General features: G+C 36.3%; 4 protein-coding genes across 8 annotated transcripts in view; 3 read left to right on the top strand and 1 right to left on the bottom strand.

The window, feature by feature from the left end:
* Window positions 1–209: 209 nt before the first annotated feature.
* On the bottom strand, window positions 210–14,929 carry fyco1b (FYVE and coiled-coil domain autophagy adaptor 1b). Of its 4 annotated transcripts, XM_043264460.1 has the most exons (19): window positions 14,786–14,861; window positions 14,657–14,709; window positions 14,178–14,278; window positions 13,585–13,691; window positions 12,803–12,928; window positions 11,220–11,326; window positions 10,065–10,208; window positions 9,751–9,844; window positions 7,092–9,170; window positions 6,918–7,010; window positions 6,350–6,468; window positions 6,054–6,221; window positions 5,724–5,867; window positions 4,718–4,923; window positions 4,455–4,581; window positions 4,013–4,108; window positions 2,742–2,952; window positions 1,575–1,684; window positions 210–1,500 (listed from the first exon to the last, which is right to left on the bottom strand). In XM_043264460.1, the coding sequence occupies exons 3-19, from the start codon at window positions 14,227–14,229 to the stop codon at window positions 1,422–1,424; spliced, it is 4,062 nt and encodes a 1,353-aa protein (XP_043120395.1). In that variant the 5' UTR covers window positions 14,230–14,278; window positions 14,657–14,709; window positions 14,786–14,861; the 3' UTR covers window positions 210–1,421. The 4 variants fall into 4 exon arrangements, with proteins under 4 accessions (XP_043120395.1, XP_043120386.1, XP_043120406.1 ...); XM_043264451.1 differs by lacking the exon at window positions 14,657–14,709 and having other exon boundaries at window positions 14,786–14,929; XM_043264471.1 differs by lacking the exon at window positions 14,657–14,709 and having other exon boundaries at window positions 4,730–4,923; window positions 14,786–14,929.
* Window positions 14,930–15,430: 501 nt separating this feature from the next.
* xcr1b.1 (chemokine (C motif) receptor 1b, duplicate 1) lies at window positions 15,431–17,280 on the top strand. Its single transcript, XM_043264934.1, has 2 exons — window positions 15,431–15,550; window positions 15,779–17,280. The coding sequence occupies exon 2, from the start codon at window positions 15,800–15,802 to the stop codon at window positions 16,889–16,891; it is 1,092 nt and encodes a 363-aa protein (XP_043120869.1). The 5' UTR covers window positions 15,431–15,550; window positions 15,779–15,799; the 3' UTR covers window positions 16,892–17,280.
* Window positions 17,281–19,151: 1,871 nt separating this feature from the next.
* On the top strand, window positions 19,152–21,293 carry xcr1b.2 (chemokine (C motif) receptor 1b, duplicate 2). Its single transcript, XM_043264947.1, has 3 exons — window positions 19,152–19,269; window positions 19,936–19,988; window positions 20,095–21,293. The coding sequence occupies exon 3, from the start codon at window positions 20,095–20,097 to the stop codon at window positions 21,166–21,168; it is 1,074 nt and encodes a 357-aa protein (XP_043120882.1). The 5' UTR covers window positions 19,152–19,269; window positions 19,936–19,988; the 3' UTR covers window positions 21,169–21,293.
* A 63-nt stretch (window positions 21,294–21,356) lies between these two features.
* xcr1b.3 (chemokine (C motif) receptor 1b, duplicate 3) overlaps window positions 21,357–25,076 on the top strand; it is a 3,753-nt gene continuing 33 nt past the window's right edge. Inside the window, exons 1-3 of one of the 2 annotated variants that reach the window (XM_043265034.1) lie at window positions 21,357–21,680; window positions 22,204–22,288; window positions 23,628–25,076. The exon at window positions 23,628–25,076 is cut by the window's right edge and continues 33 nt beyond it. In XM_043265034.1, coding sequence (XP_043120969.1) covers window positions 23,636–24,655 — 1,020 coding nt within the window. In that variant the 5' untranslated portion in view covers window positions 21,357–21,680; window positions 22,204–22,288; window positions 23,628–23,635 and the 3' untranslated portion in view covers window positions 24,656–25,076. The remainder of the gene's footprint in view (window positions 21,681–22,203; window positions 22,289–23,627) is intronic. The other variant, XM_043265026.1, reaches the window with a different exon arrangement.

Here is a 25,076-nt window from a genome sequence, read left to right as displayed (position 1 = left end):
GCCCATATTTTACTCACCCCGAAGCCATCGTAGGTGTATATGACTTTCTTCTATCAGACTATTACTATGAAGCTCCGTAGTCGCATATATCCGCAAGTACTGTAACGTGAAACCGACCTATAAAATATCATTTTCATTTTTGAGTGAACTATTCCTTTAAACAATTAGAATATAAACATTAACGAATATATAGCACACGGAGTCAAAAGTAAAGTCACACCACCAAGTAGTTTTAATTCAGCTCCACTCCAAACTAGTTGTAATGTAACATTACTCTTATATCACAGCCCTTTACAGTAACTGCACATAAAAAAAAAAAAAAGACTGCTACAGTACTCTGATCAAGTGCTCTGATAACACGTTCAGAAAGTGCAACAGTGAAGAATCAATGCTTATCATTCAAATTAAGCCGTTATAAAAACGTGCCATTTCCAATGTCTACCTTCTTCAGGCTGGAGTGATCCGTTATTGCACCGCCAATCGTATTTATGCAGAAACACACTCACTGAGTTATTGCTTATAAATTTTTCCCTGGTGTCAGCCGAATGAAAAAGCATTTTTTGGTCGGAAAAAAACCCCACAACGGCCAGGAGTTTCGTCTTATTACCGTGTACTCGTCCTTCAGAATACAGATGATGTGTCTGCAAAGAAGTCAGAGTTGACTTAGAAAAAGAGATACACCACGCAAGAAAATAGATTAGTTTCCTATCTTTAGATTATATTTATAATTATTATGCAAGCAACCTCATGAATTATAAGCATTTACTTCGTAATAAAAAACACAGTAATAAAGCTCTTCTGTAGTGCACAACGTTATAAAAACCTTCATCTATCTACTGACCACAGCAAATTTCAGGGGGCTTTCCTTCATTGAGTATTTTTGGCCATTTCCTTGATAAGTACGCCAGAGATATTGTACCGTTCTGGCTATTGGAGTTTGCCAAGGATGTATTAAAATCATTCAAAAGAGGTTATGAAGAGCAATCGTTCATGAGAGGAATGTGTCGGAGTGAATCTCGCTATATGTCCGGGTCATAAATCAAACGAACTAAAATAAGAAACTATTATTTTGCATTGCTTGGGAGATTTATCTATTTATTTATTTCTCTATCGAATTCACGTTAAAGTAATGCCCCGGGATGTTTTGTGTAAATGCATTTATTTTTTCCAGTTCGGTAACAAAAATTTTATTTTTGCATTAAATGGGATAAGGGATCATTAGAGAAAATAATGTCTTAAAACTATCTTATTTTATTATAAAGTATACTTTCTCAAATCGTGGGATTTAGACACGTCTTGTGAGATTCACCGTGTAAATCACTGAAAGCAGCATTAGAAGTTAGGCTTGATAACGGGCATATTCTTGGACAAGCCGCCCCCCCGTGACCTGATACAGACACAAGTGTGCGTGATTCTGTTTCCTACGAAGAACAGTCGCTTCCACTGCAGTCTTCTGGCTTCTCTATGCTCAGTTTGTACTGGACTTTCTTTGAGAGGAACCTGCAAACAAGAAGAACGACAAAACATGAACGCCGTTTAAGAGGGAGCGACGGAATTAACAGAAATGAACCAACCTCGAGAAAGAGTTGTCGAAGATGAGTGTGTATTCTCCAGAGTTCCTGACCTTCAGCTGACCCTGGATCGTTTCTTTATGAGAGTTACATCTTGTCAGAGGGATCAGAACCTGAAAGAAAAAAAAAAAAAAACAGGTTTGAGGATTCATTCGTTGTTATCTTTTTATCTACACAGGTTATACAGCAAAGACTACATTTACTTGATCAAAAATACAGTAAAATGTTTAAATATTACAATTTAAGTAAGTATTTTCTATTGTAATGTATTTTAAAATGCAAAATGCAAAGCTAAATTTTCAGCGTCTTTACTCCAGTGTTGAGTGTCACATGATCCATCAGAAACATATCTTAATTATTATTAGTGTTAATACAATGTACAGTTTCAGGATTCTTTCATGATATAAAAATTTAAAAAGTTTGAAATAGAACGCATTTTATTTGAAATGGAAATATTTTATAACATTATGAATGTCTTAACTTTTGATCCATTTAATGCATTATTGCTGAATAAAAATATGAATCCATTTTAAAATCCTACAAACTTATATATGAAAACGTATATATAGGGCTGGGCAATATAGCCAAAAAAAAGATGACAATAATTTTGTTCATATCAGTCAATAATGTCAAATCTTTATTTCCTTAGAGTCCGGAATTTAGCTTCAAAGTGAAAGTTGTAACTAAATAAGTATCTAAAGAGAAAAAAATATTTCTTAGCTTCTGCATGCTCTAACAAGTGATGTTATTTAAAATGAAGAAACAGGTTTGGGTTGCCTGATAATATTAATGATAATATAACTTTGTTTGTCTCTTAGAAATGCAAATTTGATCATCAGGATGGAGAAGTCCATTTTTAAAACCTTTGTAAACAATTACACCACTATAATTATTCAAACAAAAAAGAGAAATGTTGCTTCGGTTATTTCATGTGATGCCATCAATTAGTATAAACAGTTACAGAGTCAACAGAATCGATTTTGTGTCCAAGCGGATATAAATTGGCTGGACAGTAGCAATATGGCATGAGCTGGTACTTCAGCACTGTTCATTTCCATTCAGTTTAATAGCGAGGTTCAGTTGGCACATGGAGCAATAAACTGAGATATGCTGATAAATTTATGGCAAAGGCTGTAAGCATGACAGTGGCGTGTGTTATGCGTGTGTTACCTTGGCCTGCTCTGGAGGGGTATCTAGGTTCTCCCTGTAGACCACGCTGAAGGCGATGCTCTTGGGTTCGGAGGAGAAGACCCAGCTGATCGTGAGACCCGGAGGAGCAGCGGTTATGAGAATGACACTGTAACAGCTGGACCTGATGAAGAGCTCTCTGGACTTATCACCAAACTGAACCACGTCCTCCACACTGAACGGCACAGAGAGCCTGTCAAACAAAACACACATAATGGTAAATGCAAATGCATGGGGAAAAAAAAATGTATATATATATATATATATATTTTGCTACAATAATAATAATAATAGTAACAACTATTATTAATATTATTATTGTTGTTATATTAACAAAAAAACGTTGCACAAATAAAAAGCCATCAGAATCCACTGTGAGAGATATGAGTATAATCATGGAAATTAATAAACAGTGCAATACCAGATGTATTTTATTTCTTTAAACAATAATAATTATTATTATTATAATTATAATAATAATTATTATTATCATCATAAAAATTCGAAACATATAGTACATAAATAATATTGATAATTATAATAAATAATAAACACATGATAATAACAATATGCAAATTATGCAAAAATCACAAGATCCATCAAGAGCATTATGCATTTAAATCATGGTCATGGGAATGATAAAATATTTATTTACATTTTTTACCACAACAACAACATAAATTCTAATAATAATAATAATAATAATAATAATTATCATTACTATTATTATTATTATTGATAATAGTTTTTCAAAAATCATAAGAGCTTAATCTTGGATCGCTGTGTAGGAATAATAAAATATTGCAATACTAGATTGTTTTAATAATAATAATAATAATAATGTTATTATATTATTTCATACTTTATTTTATTTAATAAACATTTTATATTTTAATAAAACTTAATTTAGAAATTTACAAATTCTATGAATATCAAGATCAATCAAGAATTTGATGCGTCTCTGTTCAGTGAATGAACACTACATTTATTTATTTTGCACCAATAATAATAAAAATAATTCAATTCAAGTTTATTTGTATAGCGCTTTTTACGATACAAAGCAGCTTTACAGGAATTAAGTTAAGATAAATGAAGTTTATACAATATAGTTATATATATCAAAATATAGATTATTAAAATATAGTTAATAATAGAAATAATTAATAATAAATTAATAGTAATAAAATAATAATAATAGTGCAGAAACCACAAGGGAATCAGGAGCCATCATGAGTGTTGTGTTTCTGACTCACGTCATCTCTCCAGATTTAAGCAGGCAGATCTCAGCGTCCTGAACTGCGCCGACCAGCTCTTCTGAATCTTCTGTGCCGCTGATGTCACTGCTGCTTCTGCAGACACATGTGCACTTACAAGTCATTTCCTGTCGTATACTTATTTGACCACAGACTAAAGACGGACGCACATCATAGCAAGTGACACAAATGAAACTGAAACGAAGCCAGCAGGATTTGGTATTATATTTACTTTAGCAGTACATTAAGATGCACTGGCAGGCACCATGTGTTCATGTCAGATTTGCTCTGATGAATATAAATAAATCCAATAATGAAACTGAGAGCAGCTCAGCAGGAGCAAATTTAATTTTACTTGTTACTTCAGCGCAAATTCAGCACGTTGTGTTTAGCGCAGAGAATCTGGGCTAACAAGGAAGGAGTGTGTGTGTGTGTGTCTCACAGCTGTTGTGTCTCTGAGGGCAGCACAGCGGTGTAGTATAACGAGTCTCTGTCATGGACACAGTTCACTTCCTCTTCTGTGATGATGTCATAAGCTGTGTCATCAGGCCGAGGGGACTTTAGTGACCCTGTGAGGACAACATTCACATTACACACAGAATTACAACCCATTATCATGAAGAAAGATCAAGATTCAACCAACATGCATTTTCATTTTACAGTCAATTCACAGCCCCTATTAAATCACATAAACATGTTTGTTACCTGGTGTCCTACCTGGGACACCAGGTGTGCTGGTTCTCGTGGGGCTTGATACCGGACTGTGGGTAGACCGTAAAGGACTGCCAGGGTCCTCGTGTCCGGAACTGCGCTGGTTAAAGCAGTCCTTACAACAGCGCATGTTGCTGCTTCCCTGGTGGACGCTTGCATCATGAACAAGACAGTAGTAACAAAACGGGCGCCCACAGAACCTGTTAGAAAACAGAAAATACAATTATGCACTACCTTTAAATGTCTTGTGGGAGTAAAGGCGTCTAGAATTTTACAGAAGACTTCAATTTCAAATAAACGCTTTCATTTTTAAACTGTTCCGTTAAAAGAAAAAAACAGTTTCCAAGAAAATATTGAGCAGCACAACTGTTTACAACACTGATGATAATAATAATAATATTAATGATAATAATAATTATCCATTCTCGGCAAACTTCTGAAGGATATTGTGACACTTCAGCTTTGCATTATTGATTTTTTTATTAAATATATGTAAAACTATTACAATTATAAATATATTTTCAAAATTATGAAAAAAAAGCTATAGTGTAGTGTTGTGCAGCTATATTTGTTTTTAATGTTTTTTTTTATTTATATAATTTTTTTAACAGTATAAAGACAGTTGCTATGCTTTTTATGTCTACAAACAACAGCAAGAATAATAGAGCAATAGAGCAAATAGCTCATAGAAATTAACTGTAATCAATTATAAAATATTATATTACAACTATTTACCAATATTATGTTTTAAAAATGTGTTTTGCAATTAACAAGCAAGTTAAGCGTGGGACAAGTATATTGAACGTTTAGTACTGTAACATTTATCACCATAAAATCAGATGACATCCTTATGATGGCCTTAATTTTTACATTATGTATGTGTATAAATAGCCATGACAGCACAGCTGATAAACTGTCAATGGCAATTTCAAGGGTAAAAAAAATCCAAACACTGTACTCAATTTTATTTTAATGAAAAATGCCAAGGTTTACCCCTGACCTGCAGCTATGTTTGCGCAGCATCCAGGTGAAGTGGTTGCGGCAGCTCAGACAGTATGTGACATCTCTGTCTGTCTGTTCCTCAGCCCTGCGTTTCTGTTCAAACTCCAGTGCGTCAGACTTCTGCCATAAAGCATCTTTGTCCCTGCAGGGGGTGCCAGAGTTCTATGAAAAACAGCTTGCGACAATTTAGCAGACGCAGGAATTTTCAAATGCATTTCTTTGGGTTGTAGGCAACATATACGGTATTCTGATATGCGTATACACCTGTATTCTGATGTGCTAGAAAACTGGAAAAAAACACGGTAGGTAACTACTGTATATAAGTCACCTTATGAGCTCAATGAGCCTCTCCTCCAGATTCTTTTTGGTACGATAAAGGTCATCTATCTCAGCAGACATCTTCAGTTCAATGGCTTGCTTCTCCATCGCACTTCTGCTTAAGTTTACACCCAGTTCATTACAAGACTGCTGAGTATGAGCCAGTTCCTCCTCAGCTCTGCCAAAAATAAGAATAAGGCCACGAGACATTCAAAACAACTAGTAGAAAGTGAAAACCCTCCTACATGTTAGTACTACATTTTTAATGTATACACTAGCTAAAAAGCATTATTGGAAATCTCTTACCTTGTTAAGTCCACTCTGAGGCTTCTTATCTGTTCCTCTTTCTGATTAATTACGGTTTCAAAATCACCAATGAGGGCATTTTTCTTTTCGATCACTTCACTGTAATCGCTGCTGGCAGACTTTTAAACACAAAAACACAAGGATGCAAAAGCTTTTTGATATTTGAGACTCAAATCTCTTAGAAATTAGGGTTGGGGATTCTTAGCCACCTTAACATTTACTTAAGTCTAACATGCTTAATATTTGATACAAAAAGTCAATATCATTATTATTTAAGATGCTAAAAAAGCAGAGCAACATGCCCAGATGACTCAAAAGCATCCATCTAGAAAGCATTTGCATTAAAAAAAAACTATAAGAAAGCAGTGCAGTAGACTGAAAAAGCATTGTTCCACATGAATGGCCCTAAAACTAGGATGTTTAACAGTTTCCAAAACTATTCAGTGCATTAACATAGGGTAGATTAGATTAAATCACAGATTGGTGTTTATCAATAATCTTAGGTAATGAAAGGGCAAGTAATTTGAATTGCCCTCAACGGACATCTATGGTAATAAAATCAATATACCTCAAGCTCTAAAACTTTGGACTCAAGACATGAGACTTTCTTGACTTCATTCTCCAGCCTCTTTCTCAACTCATCCAGCTCCTCATTCAGACCCTTCAAGACACCAATAAACATCCTGAAAAAAAATCAAAACAGAACAAAACCTACACCAATCAAAATTCTTACTACAAATACCTGCACATGATTTTGATGGTGCTCAGCTTCATCACTCAACTGGCACCTCAGTGTGTCAACTTCCCTTTGTCGGACCTCTTTGACACTTTTGGCTTCTTCTTCCACCTGTTCAAGTCTCTCCTGTAATGTCTGCATGGTTCCCGGGAGTCCTTCAGTCTGCTTTAGCTGCTCTTGGAGTCTTGCATTATCTGTTCTCAAGACCTCCATCGACTCACTCAAAGTTTCCACCTCCTCCTGCGCCTCCACTTGTAGCTCCTGCAGTTTGGTAGAAAGCTCTTCCCATCGCAAATGGGCCTCCTCGTTCTGTCCCGTCAGCATGCAAACGTGAACTCCAAGCTCTGCTGTCTCAGTGTTGGCCCGGTGTAAGGCCTCACGGGCCTCTCCGTTCTCAAGCGCAAGCGTGCTGTTCTGCGTCTTCAACAAGTGAAGCTCTTCCCTCACAGCTGTCAGGCTCGTTTGGATTTCCACCCGCACATTGGCCTCCATATCCCTCTCTTTTACCAGAGCATCCTCTCTTTCTCTGCAACGCAGCAGTTCCTCCACATGCCTACGGTTTAGCTCCTCCACCTGTGACTTTAGTTGCTCCGTCTGAGCCCTGAGATCTTCTCTGGAAGCTTCTGTCACTTCCTGCAGAGCCTGGATCTTTATTTTCTCCTCTGAACTCACCAATAGCTGCGCCCGGAGCTCCATGACCTCTTCTTGAAGTCTGGAAACCTCCTTCATGTTGAGTTCAAGCTGGGCCTCAGCCAGAGCCAACCTAGAAGTAGATTCTCCATTGTCAGTTCTTGAAGATTCATTAATCTCCCGAATGACACTAGAAGTCACTTCATTTAGTTCTTCCAGGCTTAATATACTACTCTCTCCAAGTTGTTTGATTTCGGTTTCCTGGCCATTCAGCATGCACTCCTCAAGATTTTGGTTCTCCACTGTCAGTCCAGCTGACTCTAATCTGGTTCTCAGTTGATTCTCAGAGGCCCGTGTGGTAATCAGTTCTCTCTCCAGAGCGTTCTTGGCCTGCACCAGTTCCTTGCTGCTCTCTTCATTTCTCTTCACCGTTTGGATCAGCTTGGCATTGATCTCCATTAAACTTGTGCACTGGTTCTTGTACTCTTCCAGTTTCTTGGCTTGCGTTTGTAAACTCTGACTCTCCGAGGTCAACTGCTGGTTGAGATTCTCCAGTTGCCGGATCTTTTGGGCAACGGAGGACAACTCACTAACCTTTGTATTTAGTTGGTCTTCAAGAGTGCTTTTATGTTGTAGCTCCTCTTCTATCTTTTTCTTGTGCTCCTCCAGTTGACCTTCCTTGGCCTCCAGTGCTCTCTGCATGTCCTGCAGCTGAGTCCGGAGGTTCCCCGTTTCCCGCTCTTTCAGAGAAAGTGCGCCTTGAAGACGGTTGATGGTCATCTGCAGCTCATCAGCCTGCTGCATTGCAGTTGTTCGTTCTTTGTCGGCAGACATTTTGCTAGTGTCCAGTTTGTTTTCCATCTCCTTTAGTTTAACTTCTTGAAGCTTCAGCTCCTGGGAAAGTTGCTCAGCTAGTCTCGTCCGATCTTCGCTTTCTCGTTTACACTCAATCCTCTCTTCCTCTGCCTCTTTTAGCTTGGTCAGGAGCTCCTGGATCTTCCAGGCAGAGTCGCAGTAATTGGCGGCCTGTTGTCCTTTTTCGCTCAGAGCTCCATCGAGTTTTGCTAGCAGCTCCATGTTTCTGTTCTCTGCAATGCTCAGTTTGGCTTCTAGGTTGCGTTCTGATGTCCGTATAGCCTCCAGTCCCTCTGTGGTGGTATGGAGGTGATCTGTGCACTCTTTAACAGCTCTCACCACCTCTTTATCTTTTTCTTTCTCTTGATTAGGACCTTGAACCAAGAGCTGCCCCTGTAGGTCTTTGACCATGGACTTCAGATCAGTTGCTTCAATGGTGAGTTGCCTGATCTTTTCTTGGAGCTCTTGTTGTCTCAACTCTGACTGGTCAAGCTCAATGCGCAAGTCCTCAGAAGCACTACAGGACAACTCACCTAATTCCCCAAGATCACCTAGAAGACTAGAGCCAAAATCTGGGCCTGGAAGAAACTCTTGAGCTTGCTGAATAAGGAAAAAAGGGACTAAAATTAATCGAGAGCGATCATGTGACTTGCACTGCATTAAGTAAACAAATCTAAAACAAAAAAAAAGTATTCACTCACACTGTTCTATTTGTCAGTATTGAAGAAAACAACAAAGGAAAACAGGCAAAAATCTAATAAATTTGTGTTCAGTGTTCAGAATGGAATGTTTATGTAATGTGATTTACAAGATAAAATCACTTTTTTAAAAGTACTAGGTTTATGCCATAATAGCCAAGGTAACATAAAACTATATTTATATAAATTATATTTACACACACACACACACATATATATATAAGCCTATGCAAAATATTAATAGATACTATTACAGTATATAAATAATACTACTCTATAGTGGTTATTTTTGCTACTTTTTAGTAACTCGGTAATGAAATGCACTACTTTTTAAAGTTTAAAAAATAACTGATACATTTGCCGAACTGCATTTATGTATATTAAAATATTACACAGGCACAGAACCAGATAGTGAGGATAAAGAGAGAGCAAAAGAGTTGTTAATGATGTTTTTAAAGTCTATGGTGTTTCTGTTAACAAACCTGTGAATAGCTGCTAACCAGACTGTTGACACTAGAGCAGCGACTTGGTGGTTTCCACGCATGGGCGGGTGAGATAGCTGATCCTAGAGTCTTCCTGTATGTGTGAAATGCACATAAAAACCATGTTTTTCTTTGTTTGAAATACTGAAAAATGAATTTTTAAAACATTTAAGATTGAAAATAACTATCTATATATGCTGTAATGTTGCTATTAAGCCTGCAAAATGCAACTTCTCAAATGTCTTACAGTCTAAATGTGTTGCAATAGGTATTTTACTATTGCGACATGCACGGGTTGCATTTTCATGAATTACCTTGCAAAAGTGGGCCAGTCAGAGTCAAGGTCGTGACCTCGGGATGCTACATCAAACTGAACCTCATTGAGTTCATACAGGTGGTTGATGATATCAATGTTCAGATGGGATTTCAGGAAGGGGCTGCGTTCATAATACCACTCACTGTGAACGACACACAAAAATCACTACCACTCGTAACCAAGACTGGAGTTCTGAGAATGCTTGATTTATTCAGAAATGTTATATCCTGTGAATTTCTACATTTAAATTTAGCTTTAACTGGACTTTAACTGTAAGTACCTTAATAGAAAAAGGACTGACATTAGTAGACATCCTACTTTGTGTCAAGTTTCTTGTTTCAAAGAAGTGAAAGCGGAGAGAGGAAGAGAAATTAATGTGTGGATGAGTTCGCTCTAAATCAACAGTTTCAGGTCTGTTAAATAAAGAGCAGCTTTGCATTGATCTATTGCCATTTTCTATTCAAACGACCAAGTTGTGTTATATGCAAAGACAAAATGAATACAAATTACTATTAAAATGAATTATTTGCAATTTATTGTTGACTAATTTGCTAAAACGAAACCTTCTAAAGTTGGCTAGCAGAGCGTGCAACTCTTTTCACGCATATGCTGTTTTTGGATGACATTTTGACCACACTTTAAAGCCAATTGTTGTTGCAGTTTCCACCAAAATGGTTGTTTACATGTCTGGTTGTAAGTCTGACGCATGCATGCATCACAGCAGTATTATTTTAGTATAATGGAGATTAGATTAAATTTGTTTTTTAGTTGTATTTTTCATTTTAATCTTAATTTTAGGTAACGGTTTAGCAACTTTGTTTTTGACATTTTTATTATTTTTTATTATATTTTATTATATTTATTTAAATATTTATTCTTTATTACTTTATATTGTCCTTATTTTTCGTATTTTGGTTATAGTTTAATTATTGTGGGACAAAGTTCAACTAAATTAAATAAAAAAAATTGTACTAGAATATCATATTTCTACATCTTCATTACTACTGTACTTCTTCTTAAATCATACACATTGGACTAGACATTTAGTGAAAATACTAATTATTTTTGTACTTTAGCAAAACTATGCATTTGGAGGAATGCATCAAACATCCTGTACAGGTTCCCACTAAGATGTTTTTGCTCGATATATTACCATGTTGTTTTGTAGTTCATAAGACACTGCTGAAGAGTGTCTGCCAGCCTTTGGTGCACCAGACAGTAGCGAATAAAAGCCCGTCCTTTCCCTAATGACGTCTTCAGCTAAATCACACAAAGACAAAAAAAAAAGGCCATGCATTTAATAAGGATTATGTGCATGTTTTGAAATAAGACCTAAGCATGAAACATGTTCTGATTAAATGTGTATAAATAAAAGCTTCTGTTTGACCACAACACTACAGCTTCTCATTTTGTTGATGATTGAAAAACATGTATAAACGTCACAAAAGAGCTAGAAATGACTGACAATTATTTTTGAGCTTTCAAACGAAAACAGTAAAACTTAGTTCAAACATAAACATCACTAAATATATGTTTAAGTTCATTATTTCGCATTTTTATTACGAAAACATCAATCTCACGGCAGTCTGCTGAAATCATAAATATTCTGATTATGTCCTGTTGATCTAGCACACTGATGATGAAGGTGATGAACTGCTTTATGGGATACAGCATTCATTGCAGGGCGATCTGGTTTTATGTTGTACATCACGGGAAATGCAATAATATCACATTTCTGTATTCTATGTATACAGTACATTTAAATACTGTACCTAGTGTAGTGCATGCTGAGAAGTACTGTATGAGAAGGTACGGTAACGTGCCAATCTAAATACAAACAATGTCTGTCAGTGGGACAGCAGATGGAGGATTAAAGTGGGTGACCGAAGAGCATAAGGACACCAGATGGGCAAACGTTACACTACAGCTGACGCTGGAATTCTGGATTTGTTCTGGATTCGAGCCTCACAAAAAGCTGCCTTTCAGTAACAAACGAAATCCGAAGACTTTTTTTTGCATGCATTAAGTGAAAGTTGTTCTTAAAATGAGAAAATGTTGCCCTGATAATAATTTAAATTACAACCTGAGCAATAAAAGTTAATATCTCAAAATTATAATGCCGGGAACGGCACATAAAGAGAATGATCACCTTTATATAGGCGAGTCTAAACAAATCTTGTTGTGGGTGATTGCTAGGTGGTTTTTAGGATGGTTTCTTTCTAGCTAAAAACCAACAGTGAGTCAAAACGGTTTTCCTCAACAATACTCTAGAACAGAATACTACGTCAGAGTACTATGTCAGTAGCACAAACGATGCACAGCAAAATTTGATATTTAAAGTTTAATACTAAAGCTTAATAGTTTAATACATGCTCAACATTTTGTATTTTTGCTTAGTGGTTGGTGTCCCACAGTATGAAAAAATGGTAGTCATTCACGTCTTAGCACCTGCCTTGGTAAAGCAATAACATGACTGTCCGTATAACGTACAGTTACCTTCGTCAGAGTCTCTACTCTATGCCTATAACACATGACCAACCTGAAACGGAGTGTCACTGCTTCCTGTATCAAACCCTCCAGAGAGGTGCAGATATGAAACGGATGTAAAAAAAAAACGTCAGAAAACCAGCAACATGAAAGTGCAAAAGAGAAATGAGAAGGTAGGCTGGAGCCAAACACGCACTGGCTGAAGAGATGGCTTTTGTAGCAGAGTTTTGGACTCGTGCAGTGGATTACCTCGGGGATTGATTTGACAAAGCGAATGCCGTCATTAGCTCCTTTAATCTTTGCCAAGCAGTCACAGAAATAGTCCCAGTAGTCTTTCCTGCTGCCCAGAAATGTGGTCCTCTCCTTCTGGTCAAACTGGACATAAAGGTCAACAGGTTAATATCAAAGCAGTAACAACTGAATTTCACAGGATATTCAAGACTTTTTTTCACCTCTAGTTCCACAAGAAGCTTATTTTTCTCTGACTGTGGGACAAAAAAGTCTGCAGAATATGTATATGTATATATGTGTGTGTGTGTGTGTGTGTGTATATATATATATATATATATATATATATATATATATATAAATGTGTGTATATATATATATATATATATATATATATATATATATACTACATATATATATACACACATACATATATACAAACACACACACACACACACACACATATATATATATATACAACAAAAATGTAAAAAAAAAAAAAAAAAAACTAGAAATGTTGCTTGAAATGAATCAAGGAGAAAGCAGTAGAGTTACCAAAACTAATACTGAAAGAAAAATAATCAAAGCTATGCAATAAAAATAATACTATATATAATATTTTAATACTAAAATATAATAATAAAAATAAATCTTCAGTCAAATTAATCATCAAATTAATTTATTGCATTAAATGATGTCCCCATTCTGGCCTATATATAAGGTAACTTCATAAAAAAAAGTTAATGATGAACAAAGAAAACTGAAGCAAGAGATGTAAAACGACCTTAAAGACTGTATCGTACCTGCAGTAGGTACTCCAGTTTATAGCAGAACTTGTGAAGGCTGGAGCTGTCATCAGTGATGGGCTCGCCAGTCTCACAATGTTCTTTGCTCAACTCAGAAACTGCATCTGCTCAAACGCACATTTGAATCTAAGTTTCAGCAGGGTGTTTAAATGGTGTTTGGGTGTAGCGCAATATAGATTCAAACGTACAGGGTTATTCGCATATCTCCTAAAAACGGACTTGGTGGTTTTATTCGATAACATTTTAGAGTTGACTACAAGTTCCAAAAACATTTTAGGGTCTCCGTGAATTATGAAGATCAGTTTTTTTCTAGATATGTCTATGTTTTCTATGACAGTGAGATCTTGAGTAATTAAGCATGTCACATATATAGGGAATATTAAAACTAAATAATCAACATCAGTGGATCAAACCTTGCTGAATGCCTATATATGACTATATTTCACGCACTGTGATGATTCACAGATGATTCAGAATATGTGGGGAGATTTTGAATGTCTCTAGTATGAGCTAAAAATAGCTATTGGTCAATCACAGTGTCTTCTTTCATGTGACACATGCAATACATCACATGGAGTGTGTGTCTTTACCGTGCAGATCTCTGATTATTCTCTGCAGCTGATTTTCTCCCACTGTACTCATGGTAGGCTGAATATGTTAGTGTAAATGATTCATAAAGTCAACATTGTGCCTGTAAAAGAAAAGGAGGAAAAACATGGTTGTACTAAAAGAATAAAGACAACAATAAAACAGTAAACCATTAACATTAAACAGTTCGTGATGGTGTGTGAAGCAATGCGATTACGAAAATGTCCCAATTTAATCCTACATGTATTCGTATCATAAAATAAAACTAGTAATATACGAGAATAATCTTGTGTTGTGATCAGTTTGATGTGAATGCAGGTGAACTAAAGAGTTTTACTTTTGTTTTTATATGTAGGCAAATTCACAACCCAAAATTCGCAATTCCTTTCAAATATTATTATCACCGTGATTACAGATTAAAGTTACAAGTCGCGTTTGTAATATCTGAATTATTATAATGAGACTAGGCAGACAGACGCACCTGCTGAACTTTACAACTTTAGCGTTTAGCACATTTCTGCCACAACCGTCAACCTGTCGTCAGTACAAACAAATGTATATTTGCTGAGCATATGTAGATAATGACAAATAGATGTAAATAGAGACATACGTAATACAGAAAGGAGATCTTCCTCATCGATTATTTACAGTAGAAACAACTCTCCCTGCTGCCATTACAGGGGCGGTACTAACATTGACTGACAGTAACGTAATCCAATCAGCAGCGTCTTTCGGAGCACATCAAGTTTGGTTGCGGAACAAAAAACCCTGCAGTAAATAAACAAGCAGTGTCATGTGATGATCCGTAAGGAGTGCATCACCTCTGAAAATACATTTTCAGGTGTTAATATACATTATATATGTTTTGATTTACCATCTGCTTAGTGATACTGTATAGCTAGAACACCTTCAAATAGCCATGAATAATTAGGCCTAGTTTTATTAATTGCTTCTGTAGAGTCATTTTATTTTATTTATTTATTTTTTTAAAGTCTGAGAAAAATAGACTCTTACTTTTTTTATTTTAATCGCACATTTAACCTAATCAATATTAAATATAAACCAGCTCAATAAAGGCCTACTCAATGTGAATTTTTAATTTTTTAATTTTTTTGACTATAAGCAAGGCCTCAGGATCTTGCAAATAAATTTGGTAGGCTATAAAGGAACAGAAAAAAGGACATGGAGCTGTTGGTTTTTTTTTTTTTTTTTTTTTGTGAGGATGGGGCGATCTGAGCATCATATTTGGTGGGTTGTACTTTTTACTGATACTCTAATAGGAACAATAACCGATCTAGAAAGTTTCAGTTTTTTGATCTAACACTCACTTAGTCTACAATCATCCATCACGCAGTAATAGGAGAATTTCATAAAGGTAAGTGTTAACTCAGCAGACAGAGATGGTACATTTTTGTCTAATATAAGAAATGCGTTTGTATTTGCGTTAATGTTATGCTCTCGATATTTTTGAGGGGAACATGAAAAATGTGCAATAATTACAAATGCAATCATTGATTATTTCTTCAGTTGAATTATGCTTAATATTTAAGTTATTAGGATAGACAGATGTGAAATATGAAAATTGTCTCCGATTTATTTTCAGTTTTCATTTTAATGCATCAAGATGAAAGTCCAAACAATCACTGAGTATCAGCATGAAACATCTACCACCGAGTATGAAACGCCTACCACTTTAGATTATTATTATGGTGAAAGTGACATCTGTATCAAGAAGAATTCCATCCAGTTTGCGACAGCCGTCACTCCGGTCATTTTCCTCATCATCGTTCTGTTCAGTTGCGTGGGAAACACTCTGGTGGTGTGGGTCCTTGTGAAGTACGAAAACCTCAGATCCCTCACCAACACATTTCTGTTAAATCTGGCTCTCTCTGATCTGATTTTCACCTTTGGCCTGCCCTTCTGGGCCTACTACTACATGTATGGCTGGACTCTGGGAGATCCTGCATGCAAAGCAGTTAACTTTGTCTTCTACACGGGATATTACAGCAGCATCATCTTCCTGACGGTTCTCACCGTCCACCGTTACATGGCCGTGGTTCATCCCATGTCGGTGGTCATGTCAAGGAAGAGCCTGCACTGCTACGTGACATCAATTCTCATCTGGATCATCAGTCTTTGTGCTGCCATCCCGCAAGCCAAGTTCAACTCGGTTGAGAAACACCACACTGATAATTTCGTGCATGCTCAAAACAACCACACCGATGTGATTCAGCTCTGTGATTTTGTGGGCGAGATTAACTGGAAATTGGCGACGACGTACATGCAAAACTCCTTTTTCGTTACAGCTTTCGTGATCATCGCGTTTTGCTACACTGTTATCTTGGGACGGCTGCTCCGGCCAACATCTCACACTCGCAGAAAGACGGTGCAGCTCATCCTCTTCATTGTGGTGTTTTTTTTCTTGGGGTGGGGGCCGTACAACGTGGCAATATTTCTGGACTCTCTGATTGCATGGGAAATCTCTCCTTTTAATGACTGCGAGCTGAGTGAATCGATAGACTATTGGATGTACGTCTCTCAGATGGTGGCTTTCTCACACTGCTGCCTGAACCCTGTGTTTTACGTTTTTATGGGGATAAAATTCAGAAACCACTTGAAGAAAATGTTATGGACTTACTGCAGGAACAACACAGAGCCTCAGAATCGAAACAGCAGGCTTATTTACTCCAACGGTGAAGAAATATCTATGTATTAGGTCTCTGCACTTAAAAAAGGCTGGATTTTCATTAAAATTAATGCAATGTTTCAGTGTCTACGCAATAAACTGATAAATGAAAGTGCATGTAAATAGCCAAAAAAAATCTGTTGCAATCTTACATTATGTTGTTATATACATTTACTGCTAAATTGATTTGCATGTATATTTGCTTTCTTTTACACATTCATAATTCATGCTACAAATGATGTGTTAGTAGCGAACCTGTTAGTCATTTACTGCATTCGTTTACTTTTTTAATAACAATGACCTGTTATTCGTGACTTTATATTAATCTTTAATAACATAAATAGACAGAGAGTCACAATGTATGCAATGATTAGGTTCAAAAGTAAGATTCATTTGTAAATAAAGCAAGTATTTTTGGAGCATGTTTCAGTTGCTGGTATTTTTCATGTCTCGCGCACATAATATATATTCTGGTTTATTAGTGTTTTTGAAAACGTACAGTTTCACTGCAAAACTACGCCTGACGTCTATCATTAATGTGGTTTATGAGTCATAAACAATAAAAAAATATTGCACCCAACCACATTGCTGCCGGTTTCCTGATGCACTGTGGTTTTCTGATCTACATCTACATCACTCTCTGAAAAAAAAAAACGTATTATTACCTATTATATCTCAAATATTATTACAGCCCCGTATCTTAAAGGTGTAGAGTGTCTTATCAACAGCTAACAAATTCACAAAATAGTAACTGATATCATACTGCAAAATAATGTAGTGAATTAAACACATACCTGTCAAATATAGATGACAGAGTTTGTTCATCATATTGACAGTGTGTTAAATATACATTTTAAATGCATGTATGAATGTAATACATTCTCACATTTATATAGGCCTAATGTGTGTTGTTTTACACCAATATAAAGGCCTGTTTCTGCAAGGATAGTTTAAAATGTGTATTCTATTGAAATGACTGCAGTGCAGTTTTGTTGACCAAAAATAAGGAACTTTAACTCTGCAAAATAAATAAAAATATAACATCAATTTCCCCAAAAATCTGCACATGCTGCAAAGCCAAGCCATGCTGTGAAACTTGATACTGTTGTACTAAAAGAATGAAGACAACAATAAAACTATAAACTGCAAAACATTAAAACAACGTTACTCGTTACACTGCTGCTTGAAATTCAGAAACCATAAAATGTAAAATGTTAAGAACTTGATATAGGGACAGCACAGAGACTCAAAATTGACACTGCGTTTTTATTTAGTCCAATGGTGAAGACATTTCTATTTCAACGTATCACTCTGCTCTTTGGTCATTTTTAAACAAAATGTTCCTGGTCTAATCAGATTCAATGATCTATGCTAAGCTATGCTAAAAGTGCTATCGACAGACCCGGAGATCGGCTGAATGGATTCAAAAATGTTGGAGGGGTTGGAGAATGAACTTATATTTATTCTTAGAAAACGTATCCTGATTAAATTCTTATTATATGTCCCTCAGTGTAGTTTACGGTCCTTACTTGTGTCATTAATGTAAATTACGAGTCACAAACAATAAAAAAAGTCGCACCCAACCACCCCGCTGAAGGTTTCCCGATATGCGGTTTTGTCATTTTATGTCTCAGCTTCTCCTTTCTAAGCCTTTTCCATTTCTTCGCTCTCAGAAAACAAAATACAACACTGTCACTTTAAAGTGCAAATTGCATCTAATTGCTCATAATAGTTCCCTTTGAAAGGATGCTCACTTAGTGAAAGTTTGGTACTTCACTTCTTTGAGTGTATACTGAAATATGCAAATAAAAGTATGTTGCGTGAGACCTGTAAATATGCACAACCACAATGATAAATATAGTGAAACACCTGTTAATGACGTAATGATTAACCATTTATGTCACCATTTGTTAAAACATAATAACCGTACCATAATCTCGAAATGATGCCGGTGTAGTATAATTTCTGTTTTGGAATAAATAATTGCGATGTATGTTTGCTATGGCCTCGCGCTCTCATTGATGCACTGAATGCATCTCACATTTTGTGATAATATATCACATCATTTGTTTAATACATCACATTTATTTTATTCTATTTAAATAATAATAATATTAAAAATGCATTATGTTTAAGTAATGAATAATTAAAGGGTCTTGGCGGTTTCAATTCTTTAAATCGTGACTGAACTGTTTCAGCGAAGAATGATCCTGACCATTGCTTTTGTCATTACTTCGATGAGTCAAAAAAAATAAAAAAAACCTCATTGGCGCTAGTTTCTTGTAAATGAAGTGGTTCTACGGTTCATTTGACTGCTGCTTTGGCACAGTAGTCGTGTGGTTAGCTGATTCAGAGTGATTCTACAAAGATCAGACGGTCCACGAAAGACGAGAGTGAAGTTTGCGCAGGTGACTTATTTTACCTTCATTTGTATGAGTTCATTTGAAAGCAGTGCAGTGTTGTTATTAGAATTGTCTCGGTTTCCATGAATATCAGAATCAACAGAATATCTTTAAGGTGTAGTGTGTATGTCTGTGCCATTAGCCACAGCAAACAAAATCAGAAAATAACGACCGACATGATACTGCAAGTTAAAGAACGAGGCATTTATTTTTAGTGGATAAAATACACAACTGTTATCTAGTTAGTTCTTCGTATGATAACTTGATATGCATATTATCAATAGCAATTTTGCAAACATAAACGACTTTAATGCACTTGTGTGTTTAGTATATTTCAAAACAGTATAAAGGTCTGTTACATACCCTGCCTCTAAAAAGACTGAAAATCATACTTCAAGCAAGATTTTTAAAACTGGTGTTTTACCGAAACGGGAAGAGCAGCAATTAAATTGCATTTTCCCCTGAATATTTATTGAGAATCATTAAAGAACTGGAATCGTAAAAAAATTCGATACACAAATACTCAAGGCAACTGGCCAAAGGGTTTTTAAATTTCTCAGAAAACACATGCTGCAATGCCAAGCCACATTAAGTTTGTTCATTGTGAAACTGCATGCATTAGCAAAAGGAAATGACAACACTAACAGAAGTGTGATTTCTGTTGTCACTTAGACTATTTTGCATAAGCAGTTATTTAACGCGGTCAAGTCACTGAAGACCTCAAGGTAAGCCTTTCCTTTTGTTCTCGCTATACTCTTTACTATACAGAAGATGCAATAGTTGCATGGTTTTTAGAAAATGCTGTACAACGCTCATTTGTTTTCATGTTAGATGGAGTTCAACTCGACATACAGCTATGAGAATGGCTCATACGACGAACCGTTAATACCGATGTGTGAGGTTGATGACTACAGCAAGACCACCGGCGTGTGCTACGCCACGATCTTCTGCCTCAGCATCACTGGAAATGGCTTCCTCTTGTTTGCGCTCACCTGCTACGAAGACCTGAAAAGGGCCACCAACCTTTTCATGTTCTGTTTGGCTCTTTTCGACCTCTTGTTCACGCTGACGTTGCCTTTCTGGTGCGTGGAGCTTCTTGATCAATGGATTTTTGGTGACATTGCTTGCAAGATCATGACCGGGGCCTATTTCGTAGGCATCTACGGGAGCCTCATCCTTCTCACGGCCATGACCCTCGACCGTTTCGTTGTGGTCGTGGTCAGAAGTTACTGGCTAACACGGAGTCGAAGGCACAAATGTTCAAAGGCAGCCTGCATCGGGGCCTGGATCTTGAGTTTGATTGCTTGTCTGAGAGATTCAGTAGCCTCAAAGGCGCAAGACGCACATATCAATAAATACTCATGTCAAAGCACCAAAACGCTCGATGACAATGTTGGATATTACGCACAGCTCATTCTGTTGTTCCTCGTACCGCTTGCAATCATTGTTTTCTGTTACACCAAAATAATTTTGACCCTCATGTCGACGACGACCAGGCAGAAATACAAGACCGTGATTCTGGTGCTGTGCATTGTTATCGCTTTCTTCGTATGCTGGGGGCCGTATCACATCGTCATCGTGTTGATGTCCGTCTATGACTTCGATGAATGCGAACATTACGAGCTGCACGTTGCATTTGTTGTCTGCAGGATCCTGGCGTTTTCTCACTGCTGCATGAACCCGGCGCTGTATATTGTCAGAGGGAAGTACAGAAATCTCTTGTCAAGCTTGTTGTTCTGCTCACCTGAGCTCAGGCAGCCAGGGACCTACAGGGGAGCGACGGATCCCAGCGACTCCAGGATTCATCCGTACACCAATGAAGGACCTCGAGAAAATTGTGAATTGCAGCAAACAAACATCACAGAGCTGAACACAGCTGAAAACAGTGAAAAATGGAGACCGTGAACGGGACGAATTTGTATATTGCATGAAATATATATGTTTTTTTTTTTTTTTTTACTTGATACTTGATCCCTCAAATGATACTGATTAAGTTTTTAATTTCATATAAAAATCCAAAAATGTTGTATATGTATATATATATGTATATATATATATATATATATATATATATATATATATATATATATATATATATATATATATATATATGTGTGTGTGTGTGTCTGTATAAATATGTAAGTGTATGTATGTATAGTATAGTATAGTTTAAGAAATTCTATTTTGTTTAACAATTTACTTTAAGATGAATGTAGCCTATCTGTTAAAGAAAACGTTGTTTGATGTAAATGAAGTGGTTTGGACACGTGTTTGATGTAAATAAGTGATTGATGTAAATAAGTGGGCTGGACATTTATATGACTGAAAGAAGAAACATGCAGAACATATAATTTCTTCAATGTCTCTATGAGAGCCAACACTGACATTTTGAGGAACAAACCACCACAGCAACCAAGGTATTTATGAATTACATATTTATTTCCTTCAGTTTTTGTGGCGAAAATTCTTAATTTTGAACATTCAAAAAGAATAAAAAACTACTTACTGTAGTCTCTAAAAAAATCATTTATCCGCATAGCATTTGTCCATATGAACCGTGTACCAATTTCCAAACCAACTGAACCTATGAGGAATAGGTTTGCATTGCTTTTCTTAAAATCTGTTCACTTTGTGTTCCTCACACGAAACTATAGCATGTCTTCAGAAGATTTTTGAATTTTTGCCATAATTGTATAACATAGGGCAACAGGTTATTAAGCTTGGTAAATAAACAGTAGTAATAAACAGTCATTATTTTTATTTTCTATGTGCAAAAAAAAAAATAAAAAATTCTAGTTTCATAAAAATTGTGTCTCAGAGAGCTCTGGGATATTATCAAAAATATCTTCAAAAGATAAAAGAAGTTATTAATGACAGGCTTTTCATGTTTGGGTGAACTATCACTTTAAGCACAGTTTTTCCTTCTATTACTGTATTTAGAAGACGGAAGAGGAGGAAGAGGGAACATTGTTTCTAAACCCATTGGAGGTTTATATTGTATTTTAAGACGTCTGCCAAGTCTTAGGTCAGTTGTTTTCACTTAAAGTTTGTACTCGAGATTTATTAATCTTGAGGAAACACTAGTTTATTTTTAATATAAAATGTATCCACTGTTTCAGGTTATTTAGCAGGTAAATACATTTAAAATAACAATTAGAATTATATTATAATAAATAGAATTATTATTAAAAATTTTAAATGGATTTTGTTAATCAATTCCTTGTTTGTGTGGCCTTTACTTATTTGGTAAAAAGTCTGATAAGATAGCATAAATGTAATACTTTTGAATAGTTTTATGCTTTAAAACATTTATTGTGTCTATTTTAATAAATACTTGAAAAAAAACATGTAATTTCTTAGTATCAGTGTTTTTGCTTGGTCTCATATAACTTTATTGCTTTAAGTTTGATTAACTTAAGAGAATCGGTTGCCTCAATTAAAGCAGCTAGTGGAAAGAAGTAACCTTAAATCAAATTAAATGGAGTAAACTTAAAATATTTAAGTTGAGTTCAATATAATAACTGACTCCACCAACACTAAAAAAAGAGTTAAGTTAACCCAATATAAATGAGTTTTTAGTACTCATATTTATTAGTTTTAAATGCTTTAAGTCAACCCATCAATCTTCAAACGGTTTGAGTTATGGTAACTTGTCGTGTTTTACAGTGTATTAGGAGTAATGAAAGGTGCTTTTGGGAGTCCCAAACAACAGGTTGACATGCATACAAGCTCAAACTAAAAAAACTAATTTCCTTGATTAATATGCATTTATTTTTGTCTTATTAATTCAGCATTTTTCCAAATTCTTCCAGTGATTGGTCGATTTAATTTAAAGGAGTGTTGGTGAGCTTTTTATGCTCCTAAAGCGAAATAAATAATTTGCATTTTCAAACCAACATTCAAACCAACGCGAAAAAACCAAGTGGGCGGGCAATATGCAAATATTTTGACGTCAAATAAAATTCACTATATATTGCTATTTTTGTGAACTATTAATCCCTGCAAGTCAATCCATCAAAAAATAGTTTGCCTTTATAAATTTTAATCCAAGTCTGAAAATTATATTCCCGATAAAATGACAAGCCTTCTCTCATGACATCACTTTGACGGCTTGGGCGTTAGTGTGACATCATTAACCACGCCCCTCCAACTGTCAGTGGTAATTTCTGAATAAATAAAACTGCTGGTGATATTATTACAATAGTAATTTTTTACAGTTTACATGATCTTGGAAAGTTTACTTTTTTCACTTTTTAAATTTAAAAGGGGACATGGGGACTTGAATACTTACTAACATTATGATTGTTTTCTAATATGACCCTTATGCAATTTTTTGACCTTATTCAATCTGTCTCTTTCTACAGACGATATAATGCATGGAGAGACTTTTAATGAGGTCTTCAATATAAGCTATGATTATAACTATACAAATGAAGACTATTATCCTTTGGTGGCATTAGAGGAGGAGAATTCTTCATTTGGGATAATCAACGCTGTTTGCTGCAGTCTCATCATCTGCATCAGTCTACCCGGAAACGGCTTTTTGCTTTGGGTGGTCTCGAAAAAAGTGGGTTTGAGCAGCTCTGCTGATTATTTACTCCTCCATCTGACAGTGTCCGACCTCATCTTCACCTTCACGCTGGTTCCCTGGACCGTCAATCATATCCGGGGGTGGATTTTTGGGTATCTGGCCTGCAAGCTGTTCACCTGGTGCGTCTTTTTGGGCCTGTACAGCTACGTGATGTTCCTCACAGTCATGACGGTGCACCGATACGTGGCGGTGGTGTATCCGGTGTTCGCTTCGACTCTAGGGAACCGTAGCAGAATGTACGCACACGTCTCGTCTGCCGTGGCGTGGCTGATCTCTGTGGGCTTCAGTCTGCCTGAAATGGTCTTCTCTGGAACTGTGGATGGACCTGACGGCATATATTGCGTTCCCAGCTATAACTCAATGCTTGTCGAGTTGTTCGGATATTTCAGTCAGATAATTCTCTTTTTCCTGCTGCCATTCCTGGTGATTGTGTTCTGCCACGCACGGATGGGTCTTGCCATCCTTCAGAGTCGCATCCAGAGCAGAAACCAGGCCGTATGCATCATCCTAAGCATCGCAGTGGGATTCTTCATCTGCTGGGCGCCATATAACATCTTCCTCTTCCTCGTCTCCTTAAGGTCTCTAGGCGTTTTAGCATTGAAAGGGAGCGTTTTGGAGATCGTCTACTGCATCAGTCACGTTCTGGCGTATTCCCACTGCTGTCTGAATCCGCTCGTCCATATCTTCGGAGGGAGGAAGTTCAGGAATCACCTGTTCGGGAGAAGAGGTTTCCGTCGGCTCTCGCAGAGGCTCAGCACACAGACGTTTAGCAACCCCAGCAGCCTCTCGGGCCATCTCTGATCACGTCAGAGGTCACAATGTCATTTCGTTGACGTTTACAGCGCAGACGATTGGCTCAGAAAGTTATTGAGATGCATAAAAGACGGCTAGCAGAGGTTTTACAATTCAACAATCAAGCAAAAAAATTCAAAAGAAACCAAAAAAAAAATCAAAGGAGGTGTTTAAATTGAAACTTAAATTGAAACAAAGCATAGCAAAAAAAACTCTGGAAAAGACAGTGAATTATTAGAAATGGCATTCATGTTGGTTTCGTATATTTAAAAAAAGTTTAGCAGTGTAACTATGAAAGTAAAAAAAAAACTAACACAAAATATATTAAAAAACATATATTCAGCCATGTTTTATGGTTCTTCCTACAACATAAAAATGTTTTTTTTATCTATTTTCTGGATTGTAATGTCTGGACGGTCTTTAAATGTCA

This window comes from Puntigrus tetrazona, chromosome 2 (genome assembly GCF_018831695.1).
Source record: "Puntigrus tetrazona isolate hp1 chromosome 2, ASM1883169v1, whole genome shotgun sequence".
Classification (NCBI taxonomy): domain Eukaryota; kingdom Metazoa; phylum Chordata; class Actinopteri; order Cypriniformes; family Cyprinidae; genus Puntigrus; species Puntigrus tetrazona.
The sequence above is the reverse complement of the archived record's forward strand: the minus strand, read 5'-3'. Positions and strand labels throughout refer to the sequence as shown.